Genomic DNA, 12,737 nt, shown 5'->3' on the forward strand with positions numbered 1-12,737 from the left:
ACGATTTCATACGTTCATATGGTGACAGGGCGCACAAGGTCGCGTGCACACGACATCCCCTCTGGTAGACATTACGCATCCCTATCACAAAAGATATCTTGTTGAGATTACTTCACGCTTTGCAGTCGGTAGAAAGCGTACAATTTCCCTGAAGATACTGCTAAGGGCAATTTTTCTCACGGCATTTCAAGTGTTTTTTCGCCTTGGGGAGCTGACAGCGAGGGTTGGTTGCGAATCTAAAGTGGTCCAACGCACTGATTTAATATTATCGGAAACAGATGCCTCGCTTCTCATTGGTCATTACAAAACGGGCATTGGAAACCCTCCGGTAATGATTTCCTTTTCCGCGTGGGAACAGGAACAGTTCTGTCCGATTAAGGCATTAACTGAATATGTCACTCATTTCCGCCATTCGTCTGGGCAACTTTTTTAACACGTAGATGGGAAACCAGTAACTGTCACCACATTTTGTATCAAAACACATGAAATCAGCATTCTCGTTTACGGGGCTCGATACAGGTCAGTACAAAGGTCACAGGTTTCGAATTGGAGCCGCAATCCACGCCGCGTCGATGGGGATTGCGATTAGCCTAATATAAAACAGTTTGGTAGATGGAATTAGTCGGCATTGAACCAGTATATCTGGATTCAGTCGTTTAATTCTTAACTCCTAATTTGTATTGTATCATCTCGGCCAGTCCCATATTATATGCTTGTGATTATAGGCCTATGTATATCCCATATTCATTATTTTAACTTTAATTATTGTAATATATACCACATTTTACTTAGTCTCTTATGGTAAATTCATTCTTGTTAATTGACTAAGACTATGGATAACAAATTGTTTTAATATGAACTTATGTAGTTAAGAATAACATTTTTTTTATTATATCTGTAAAGGTTAAAAGACAGTAATTTAGTTGTTGTATTGTATTATCTCGGCCAGTGCTATAACCAAACATGTTTATTTACGTCATTACAATAAATGACAATTTCCATCCAATGATGGTTTTTCTTGTCTCTTCATTTATTTTGCCTGTGTATTCGCCGCTAGGGACACAAAACCAATTTACTCGGTTGGTGCGCTATTGCTAATTAGTCTAACTAAATAGTGTAGTTGCACTCTAAACGATTATGTGAAAAGGTAGATTTTTTACGTACATAATAAAAATGTCAAAGTAAAAACAATTGAACAAATATGGCTGTTCAAGTGTGTGTCTCTTCGTGGTGTCGGTAAAGATTGTATACTCCGACATGCATTTGATCCTTCCTAATCTTTGAAAGTATCCTGTTTTTCTTTTTTTTTTCACAGTTACTGTACACGATATGGAAATGAAATTCACATCCCTAATCATAATGCAAACTATTTTTAACACAACGTTAGATATACGAGCTTCTCAGTCTCAAAAAAATTAATAATCTCAATTACAATGATGTTTCTGTCAAAGCGTTTTAACACAGTAAAAACATAATCTCAAATAATTAAAATTGTACTAGGCCTATATTTTTGTCGTAATTCGCCATGCTGTTAAGAATTGAGCTGCTCTTTCTCAATCATTTTATATTTATTTACTTATGTTTTTATATATTTACTTATATATTTATTCATTCGTTCGGTTGTTCGTTCGTTCGTTTGTTCTATTTTTATGTTTATTTTCATTTATTTTTATTATTTATTTATTTATTTATTTTATATTTGTTTCTTTGTTTGTTTGTCTTTCTATCTATCTGTCTATCTCTCCATCTATTTAATTATCTCTATTTTTATTTTTGCTTTATTTATTTATATTTTTCTATTTATTTAAATATTGTTATTATTTTTTGTTTATTTTTTTCCCAATTCAAGATGTTTTTCGTTCTTGCTTTTTAATGGGAACTGGTCATCTTCTAAATTTGTTGTGTTACTTTGTATTTCCTACATTAAATTTCTTCTTTTACGATTGGAAGGAAAAAAATATTTTTTTGAATTGAATTGAATCAAAAAATGTTTAGTATAATGTTTAGTTCATTTTTTTAGAATGTTACATGGTATTTTGATCCTAATTTAAAAGAGTGTGAGATGGAAAATGGAACTCGATCTATGCCAGCCAGGTGTGTTGCAGGTAAGGCACAATCAGCGACTTTTTTTAGTTGCAGCGTCATCAGCAAGCAGTGCTATAGCGCTGGAACAGATAAAATGGCCGTTGTCTATCAATAAAAACGAAGCTTTCTGTAATTTTAGTTGATAATAACACAGTGGTTTTCTGAATTGATAAGAAATAAACGGTTGAAGCATAGGCTGAGCAAAAAGTAATAATTCACGCGTATTTACAATCGATGTAGGCCTATTATAATTTCCATTATTAGTTATTATTTTTATCATTAAGCTGGTTATTTATTGCATTTCACTTGAAAATTAACTAATAAAACCAATTAGGTCTTACTATCAATGTCAACTTCTTCACTAGTACCAAAAAAAAAATAAAAAAAAAAAATCATCAAATTCGATGTATACAAAACACGTTGGACAGTTTAGATTTACTAAATGCTTTTAAACTTTTAGAATGGTGTCGTTCTACTTTCATAGTTTGATGAAAAAATAACAGTTATTACATCTTTAAATTATAAGCTTAATTATTTATTTTTTACCATCACTCAGTCAGGATGTTTATTTTTCATTAGATAGTGCACAATATATCCATCAAGTCATTAGCCCTAATGATGTGGTAGTAAATAGGTGGAAGTATTTTTACGAATCTGGCGATTCATATGGAGTTGGAGAGGGGCCACGCGAATATACCAAAGACGAATGTCAGCAAACTGGAACATCGTTTGTTGGCAAATATCCAAATGAAGATGGAGGTAAGCTCGTTTTTTTTTTTTTTTTTTTTTTTTTTTTTTTTTTTTTTTTTTTGGTTTTTTTTTTTAAAACTCTATTTTTCTTTTTTTGTATTTTTTGGGTTTTGTTTATCAAATCGCTAACCGGTCGATCAAATGGGGCAGTTTACCTGATTTTTAGACAAGTTGTCTCTCAACCGATTGCGTCGGGGACATATACTTGATGTATAACGTTTACATTGAAAACACTGTTAGATAACTTGTAACGATTTGATGAAAACAACGCTTACCATATAAGTTTGTTTTACCCAAATAAATTTTTCGGTAAAACCAGTTGGATCTGGAACAAGTTAGGTGTTGTGTTTGTGGACAAGTCAAAATAGTCCTAATTTTAACTGGTTTTCAGTTGGTACCTGTTCCAGCTGGTCGTCAATTGGTTCCAATTGGTCTTCAATTGGTCCCAGTCTCAAAGGTCTCCAATTGGTCACAGTACCACCTGGTCTTTAATTGGTCCAAGTTCCTTGTTGTAAATTAACAATAGCTTTAAGCAACTCCTAAGACTTGCAAATAACACTGAGTTAAAGATGTACAAACAGTAATACTCAAGAACCATAAATTTTATAATTAAAAACATTAACATGCATCATAGGGTAGGGTCATTAGTCTGATAGAGTATCATTCGCCTGCGTACCTCTATCACATAGTCAATGGCTTAAGTGTTACTGTACACATACTGTACCTCAAATTCAAGCATATTATATTCTAGAATATTTTGCCTCAGTCCAGTTTAAATCAGCATATTTGTCTGTAATGTACGTCTATTATTATATTAATGCTTCTGAATTACTAAAGTTTATAATAATTAAACAATATTAAAGAATAATTCGTATTACAGGCGTACATAAATCAGCATTTGATAATAATACAGTAACAGTCCACATATCCATGCATTTTCCTGCCGATAATAGCAAGGTTAATTAAAAATGTTGCTAAAAGATAAGCTAATTTGAATTCTGCAGTGGCTTGTACTAACTTTATATCGAACAGAAACAGAGTGAAGAATGCATATCATTGTCCTGGGAATTTTGCATCCTGTTTTTCTGAAACAAAAAAAAAGTGATTAAAAAATCTATACAGGTCAAAATAAGAAACTGAAGGGCATGGGAAATGGCTTTCTTTCAATTGAAATAATTATTAGAAATGCTCCATTTTTTATAATATAATGTAAGTGTTTTTGCTGTCTGTGTTTTTTAGGGCAAAGAACTAATTTGTATTAGGTGTACTTTAAACACTAAAAATGTAAATGTTATATTTTCCTTCGAAATCAATGTATTAAAATAGAAGTGATATGCACAATGTAGCTAAGATAATAAACAAGGCGTTACTTCTTTTTCTCAAAAGGGAATTATCAGCTCAATTGCTGTTCATTTTTTTAGTTTTCAAAACAGCTTATATCTAGTTAGTCTAGTTAGTTAGTTATTTTTTATTAACAAACTAGGGATAACAGCCGTCCAACATGGCATTACAATACATATCAAATAATGCACCGTTCTCCAAATATCATACGGTAATAAATATTTACTAATTTTCACTGGCTGTTAATTTTTGTAATTAAATTTACTTAGGATCCAATTCTAATAAAGAAATAAATATCATTACACATTATACCCATGTTGTGGCGTATGTGGGCGGTCAAGGCGCATTCACATAAAACATGCAGTTCCGTTTGTACTTTTCCACACCCGCATAACCGCTCTTCTGATGGGCAGACAGTATATTACAATTCCAATATCCAATAAAAGCCTATTACATAGACATTATTGATTAGTTGATAACTTTCATCGTACCTAGTACAGACTGTACTGTATCAGTTAGTAACCGTTTTTCATTGAGACCTAATTTTTGGTCTCAAATTGTTTCAGAATACATGTTGCTATTTCAAAAACTGCAACGTTTTGTCTAGAAGTGACACAAAATGACATTTCTGATCTTTGACCCTAGGTACCTTGTAGTATATGTAACCGAAGTGGGCCTTACGATGGGCGACTGCCTAGGGATCCCCGCCTGCCTAGGGATCCCCGCCTGCCTAGGGATCCCCGCGAGGGTGGGGCGAATCTTCTGGAAGCTCTGACAAATTAGCATTTTGAGGGCCTTTTTTAATGGAATTCTAAAATCCATAATTTGTAATATTCTATTTAAATTTTCATTCATTTGAGTATTGTCTAAGGACCTACAGTAAAGCAGGATAAATAGAGGGTGCGGGTGAAGGGATGAACTTGAACAGACAGATGGTCAATAGCATCTCAGCCCCACCATGGGTGGGGCTGAGGTAAGCAAATTTATGGAAATGGCCGGAATGGCCTACAGATGACATGGATCAATCTGCAATCACTGGAGCTGATAGTTTCCAACATATTTCGTAGCACATTATTAAAAATCAAAGGGTAGAGCGGGCAAAAAAAAAATGTAATGCATTTCGCGATAATTAGGAACGATTTCAGTGAAATAATAGGTTTTAAAAAGTGGACTTTTTGAAATTTGGTGGTCCAGGGGCAGGGGCCTGGAGGGGGTTTGTGAGAAAAGCGACAAAGTAGGCCTAGAATTTTGAGGGTGTTACATAATAGATTTCTCAAACACATAATTCAAGAATATTTCATTTAAATTTTCAATAATTTGGGTGTTTTTGGGACCTGAAAAAGCAACGTTATTATGTCCTGTACATCTGCAGGCCTATAGATAACTTTCTTTATATACTGATTAACCTGCAATCACCGGAGACGATCAATTTCTAACAAATTTCATACCACTTTATTAAAAATCAACGGTTAGATAAGCTGGCAAATATATAATACAATGCATGGCTATAGCATATACAAGAGGACTTAAGAATTTCAAAATTGCAGTGCACAGTGTTGATACTAGGGTATTATTTATTTGTAAGGATGTTGTCGGTTATTTAAAAGGAAATTACCTGGTCTGGACGTCATGAACTCCAGAGTATTAAGGAAACTGCTGTAGAAAACGGTGGTGTCATTACGTTGTTATTTAACAAATTGTTAAGGAAGGAGCTGTTCCTGAGCCATGGCAAGTGGCGGATGGCATTATTTTTTCCCATACACTTAAGGCATAAATTATAGAGGACGCTATTTTAGGTCGGGTAGGTGAACTGATACTTATGAATAGGCATGCCAGACCTCCCCCTCACGAAGCACAGTTCCGTGGTGTATCGAGTAAGTTACAGTGCTTATGCATTGAAGAACGCTATGGAGTAGTCCAAACTATCTTAAATAGGCATTGATAGTCAAGACAGTGTAAACATTAAATGGACTGTAACTGTAATAATATACCTAGACACAGTTTATGTACAGCATGATTTTTTGAAAGTGTAATAAAAGCACAGTAATATTGAATCTGGCCATTTGAGTATAATATATACAGAATAGTATATAGGCCTAGATATGACGTATTGTAGCAAAATCGCAGTACTGATTCAGAATGATAGATATTCAGAAATGCTCGAATACAATTAACGAATACTTCGGACACAGTTAACTTGCAATTTTACAATTATTTTATTATTTATGTATTTTTTTAAATATAAATCTATGTCTATTGCTTTTATTTATATTGAATATGAACGAAATGTTTGTGAGAAATCAACATTAAAACAATAGGTAGAATTGTTTTAATATCTATGTCCCAGCATTTCTAAACATTTATATCCTTCAGAATCAGTAGTACTATATCAATTAGTATGTAGAAGCGGTTGGCGCATCGATTTTGGCTTGGATTCCCGACCTTCAGGTCAGGTTCGAAACTCTTGCTGTGCAGTGGCGGCTCTAGGATATATTGGACTTGAGCTCGTAGGCTCGAGCTGGAGGAAGGGGTTGAGAGGGGGGCCGCAAATGGCACTTTCAGACTGTGACAGACATGTGTTGGCTTGGTGTGGCCCTATTTTTCTATGTGTTATGGTCTGACTGACCGACGAGCTCTGTCCCGCGGGGGTTTTAAGCCTGGCGCCGCCATTCCTGTGGAAGTCGCTTGTTTCCTTGGGCAAGGCAATTATTATCTACGTTTTTCTCTCTTTACCCATGAGTATAAATGGGTACCTGGTAGGATGTTGTGGCATTGAATGTTCTAGTTTCGTGTGCTGTAGAAATAGCGAACGACTAGGGATACTTCCTAGAGCAGAGAAGGTTGCACTTTGTGCTGGTTTGCCATTGTACGTTATTGAGTGACCAGGGGTAATACCGCTTGCGCCTTTCATAATTCATTTATCGTATAATGCTCTATTTTTTGTCTTCAATGAAACATATTTTCAATTATCTTTTATTTTTTAAGAAAAAAATGTTTTTTAAAGCGTTTTTGCAGAAATTAATCCTCTTTTGTATTTCACATACATTTTATTATTAAATGTATTTAAATGTTTATCAGATGAAAAATATATATTGAACTGTATGCTATAATAATAATAATAATAATAATAATAATAACAATAATAATAATAATAACAATAATAATAATAATAATAATAATAATAATAATAATAATAGGTTTCAATATATCGCCCTATAATATTCTATCAGGGCGCTATTACACATTAAATGTAATAAATAAAAAAATAAAAGACAAATTAAATAGTAAAAGATGCTTTTTTAGCCAATATTTAAACCTTGTCAAAAACTTTGCATCCTTATTTGGGAGCTGGTTCCATAATAATGGTCCCCTGCTAGAAAAAGATAATAGCCAAATTTTGCTAGTAGTAAGACTAATGCCAAAAAATGTTAAAAGTACAGTATGAGATACCGTAATGCAATATTGTATACTAATAATAAGATTGTTTATAATGATTACATTGTAAAATAATGTTATTGTAGTTATTTACATTGGATAATCATCTTTCTCATGATAAACAGTATAAAGCACTATGCAGTTGAGTGGGTTTCTCATGACAACCTATTACATAATAGGTGTTAAATGCCAGTTGAGTTCAGCCTTTTTTAACATTTTGCAGTTGAGTGCGTCTTTGCTGACAAAAGTAATACAGACTTGCAGTGGAGTGGTATTTTAATTTTATTATTTCATATTTTCAGTTACAATTTCAAAAATCTCAATGCACCACAAGGTGTATTATGTCCCCAAAAGGGCAAAAAGCTAAACAAGTGCATTTTGAAAAATGTGTCAGTTGAGTGTTTGTTTTTTTTTTATGACAGGGCAACATAGGTCTAGGGCTTTTGCAATGTTAAGAAAAGGGGAATACCGTTAAAGAAAGGTAATCCTATATATGGCTTATGTGAATAATACATGAAAAGTTGTTATGACCAAAAACGAAATATCTACTAGAAGGGGTGTGGCCGTTAAAAAATAACTTATCTTTATATTGATACATAAGTATGCAACGAACATAACCAATCGGTATTCAATAAACAAATACGACAAATTACATCTTATTTTTTTTTAAATATCTTGGAATTAAATTGAAATAATAAATTACAATAATGGCGAAATGATATAGTATACTGCTAGTTTTTCTAACCGTTGGTTTTTAAATAACTGTGGTAGTACGAAATTTGTTCGAAATTATTAGCTCCAGCTATTGCAAGTTATTCCATATGAACAATCTTATTCCGACGGCGTTTTGCGTCAGGAGAAATAATACAAAATGATATTTGCCCTACCTGACGTGTTGTACTGGATTCTCAGTATAAAAACAAAAATCGCAGGTGGTTCGGGTGGGAAGGGAACCCACGACCTCCAGGTAACTAGCTTGATGTCTTAACTACCATACCCATTCAGGATACGCGCAGATCTGTTTTGATAGGTGAGGGGGAAATTTTGTGATGTTCCATTAAAAATAAAACCGTCCTTGAGGTGTGGCGAAAACTATTATTATTATTATTATTATTACTATTATTATTATTATTATTATTATTATTATTATTATTATTATTAGTTATTATTATTATTATTATTATTATTATTATTATTATTATTATTACACGCTTTTTCTCACACTTCTAAAATTATAATAAAGGCACACGCACAAGAGTCGTGTATTATAAATACACTAATTCAGATTTTTCTGGGCAGAGATAGAGTACCGGTTGTACAGCGCACTTTCGTTAAAACCTGGGTCATTTATTCAGTTCATTTCAACAATTTTCAGGCATCTTCTTGACTTATGATATTATTACACTGCGGACGAAAAGAGCGACCAACCCCTACCCCTTAACAATATTTTGGGACGTGTCCCTTGTCCGTCATTGATCATAGGTTTAGGGAGAGGCATCTCCTTCCACTTGAGATTTTTTGGAATTAGTTAACGGCTTGACGCTCTTGGATGACATCTGAAAAAGGTTAAGCTTAAAATAGAAAGTGTATGTTTTACGAGAGTAGCCTACTACACTGTATACATGAGAAACATCACACAAGACGAGTGACGATATATAGCCACCCTATTTACCCCCACCCCCCTTAGATTCGCCACTGCACAGCTAATCGATACTAAGATGGACTTCTCATACGCCAACATACTCATGGACTATTTTGAAAACAGAAACATCTTATTTTAAAAACAACATTTCCACATACCCTCTCCAACCTTTTTTACGGCCGCTAAATCGACGACATCTTCTTTATTTGGCCACGTGGCTCTGACACACTCAACTCACTCATCTCCCATATCAATAACTCGCAACACAACATTAAGTTCACCACGAAAAAAAACTCACACTCAGAAATCCCATTTTTAGATGTATATAGTTGGTAGCTCACAGACAACCAAATATGTATCTTAACTTCAATTATAGCGCTCATTCCATAAAACTTAAAAAATCCATAATATATAGTCAGGCGCTCAGAATAAAACGAATTTGCTCTACCAATACGGAATTCGATAAACACATAAACACTCTCATCCACAAAATTAAGACTCAGCAATTTCCCCATGAAACTGATCAAACAATTATTCATCGAGGCTTCGGCTAAATCACGCCAGCAACTTCTTTAATATTAAGCCAAGTCGAATTCTATTCGCATTCCCCTTGTCCTCGACTGCAACCCCCGAATCCAACATCTCGCCAAAACTATCCCCAAGATTTTCGCATTTTTTCAGACTGCACTTCATCAAATTCAGCAGCACTCAAACCACCACCTCTCATAGCATACCGACAACCTCCTAACCAGCCTGAATTCACTACTTACTTCATCTAAACTTCCTACTATCACCCCTAAATTTGGTAATCGCCCTTGTGGTAATTCACGATGCCAAATTCGCAAGCCTCTCTCACTTGCAACGCCTTAAATGTTATTTATCTTATTTGGTTTACCCAATGTATGGTTACTATATACGTCGGGAAAACTGGTTGCAAATTTAGAATAAGATGATGCAATAATCATGAAAAATTTATTACAGACAATACACTATCCTGTAGCAAGCATATTAACCAAGCCAACCATTGTATCTCTAACCTTAAGTGTATTTTAATAAGTACAGGTTTCAATTCCCTCCCCGACAGATGTTGTTGCGAATTGAAATGGATCATTAAATTAAATACTCACAAAAATAGCATGAATAAATACTTACAATTTTTACAGATCTTTTCATTAATCAATGCATTCATCTAGATACATTTATATTCATTAATTCATCCATTTAAATGCTCTTTAACTTCTTATATTTTATTTTTATTTTTCGGAAGATTAGACTTTTCGTTTATTTTTATCTTATTTGTTGTTACCGCCCATTATAATCCACCCTAATCATATCATTTACGATTTATCTAAGTCACTGATGTTTATTGTTTATCTCCGATTGATAGTTTTTAAAGTTTTACAGTATTTAAATAGGCCTATACGTGTTATCGCTGAGGAAGAGCACAGGCGTGTTCTAAATATTGGAAATAAAAAACTTGTTTTATGTCTATCATGTCAACGTATACGACTCTACTTTGTGCATACGTACTCATTTTACATATACATATAATACACATATACACACATGTATATATATATATATACAAATATATATATATATATACATATATATATATACACATATGTATATATACACACATATATATACATTCATACACACACACACATATATATATATATAAATATATATATATATATATATATATATACGATTTAGAGCTTGATCTCTATTATATCAATGATCAATGGTCATATATTAATATGGAGCCTCCCACAGAAACTCGTCTTCTTCAATGAGGACAGATGTTCGCGTCTACTACAGGAGTAGCAGAAATATTCGCCTAATAAATTTTAGTGTTTCGTCTAAAGTCAACATTTTACGGTGACGTATTTGAGTTTAATTACTGTTATAATTGTTTCATTAGGTTATATTGTAAAGCACCGTTCAATAATTATAAACTGAGCTGTAAGCTTTATTGAATATGGCTCACCAATTCTACTTCTTCTATTTAAAAAGCTGTACAGGGAAAAACACAATAAAGACAACAATGACAAAACAGTCTGTTCCTTAATACTTAATGAGATATGAGCAGCTTCAAGGCGTGTCTGTCAGTAGTTGGGAAGCAGTGATACTGACCACTATCTTGGCAAAATTGTTTGAAAAATATATAGAAAAAAGGAGATAAAGAGAGGCGGTGCACGTTTCAGATCAGCTCATCAATAATACTCAAAATTAAAAACAGTTCTTAAAGGAGCTCTGATTATTAAACATTTATCCGCTAAGTATGCCAAGATCTCTGTTGAACCCGTTTTTACGTGTATTAAGACATTTTACGTGTATAAAGAATGTTGGCGCAATGCCGGGCATTGGTAAAACAGTAGTTATTGCCTAATATTATGAAACGCAGTTGGTTGATGGAATGGCCTGGAGAATTGAAATGTAGGCTGACGGTTAAGAACGGGTCCTTATACGTCTAACAACACTGTTATCGTTGTTCATTTTAAAGTCTAATTTTTCCTCCAACATCACCAATATACTTGCCATGGAAATAGCAATAAATCATATAAATAACAATATTTGCTTTACTGTTCAGTGCGGTTACAGAAATAGAACGATTAGTACAAGGTATATTAAAATGTGTGTCCGTAGTTATAATGTTACATAATTAGTTATTATTTTTTAAATTTATCACTAATACATTCCCTTTAAATGACGATTTTAGGTGACATTATTCGGGGTACTTATTACTACAACTATCAGGAGTTAACTGATGTTTCAGAATATTTTATTCTGCCGTCTTACTGTAATTCACCATAAAATTAGGTAAGCAAATTTATTCCTGATCATCTAAGTCATAATGGATAATTGCATCAATATGAGCTCTTATGTGACGTTTTCTTTTCACAGAAGAATAAGAGTTAAAGAAAACTGTCAACCTTAAGGCATGCTCAATTGGTTTTAAAAATGAATTATACTATATTATTTACCTTTTTTAACTGTTTAAAAGAAATCTGCATTATTTTCATATAGTAATACAAAAATGACTACAATATTGAATTTGGAAATATGCCATGTAGTCTGAATTTTATAAATATTAAACATTCAATACCATACATGATTACATACACCTTGTTTGTTACTAAAATGTGTTATTTGAAATCATCAACAACGTTTAGTAGAAAAAGGTTAACTTCTAACCAGTAGTAGCCAGTTCCTACAGTAAGGGAAACTCGACAAATTTGGTTAGTGAGAAAAATAATAATCTTAGCAGAGTTAAGATTTTAAATAAAATAAGTGATTGATCGAATAATTGATTGATTGTTACATTGGTTAAATTTTTGAATGAATAACAAATAATTTGATTGACCGATTGATTAATGGATTGGTAAAGTGATTGATAGATGGATTGATGTATTAATTGATTGATTAATTTTTTTATGATCAATTAATATATAGAGCTATAAGGTTTACTTTTTTAACG

General features: G+C 33.0%; 1 protein-coding gene across 1 annotated transcript; it reads left to right on the top strand.

Moving 5' to 3' along the window:
* Positions 1–314: 314 nt before the first annotated feature.
* LOC117100523 lies at positions 315–12,079 on the top strand. The gene is made up of 4 exons (XM_033240271.1): positions 315–519; positions 2,021–2,105; positions 2,665–2,844; positions 11,979–12,079. The coding sequence occupies exons 2-4, from the start codon at positions 2,063–2,065 to the stop codon at positions 12,071–12,073; spliced, it is 318 nt and encodes a 105-aa protein (XP_033096162.1). The 5' UTR covers positions 315–519; positions 2,021–2,062; the 3' UTR covers positions 12,074–12,079.
* Positions 12,080–12,737: the final 658 nt, after the last annotated feature.

This window comes from Anneissia japonica, unplaced genomic scaffold (genome assembly GCF_011630105.1).
Source record: "Anneissia japonica isolate Jap-2015-1 unplaced genomic scaffold, ASM1163010v1 scaffold685_len2926416_cov193, whole genome shotgun sequence".
NCBI classification, from domain to species: Eukaryota; Metazoa; Echinodermata; class Crinoidea; order Comatulida; family Comatulidae; genus Anneissia; species Anneissia japonica.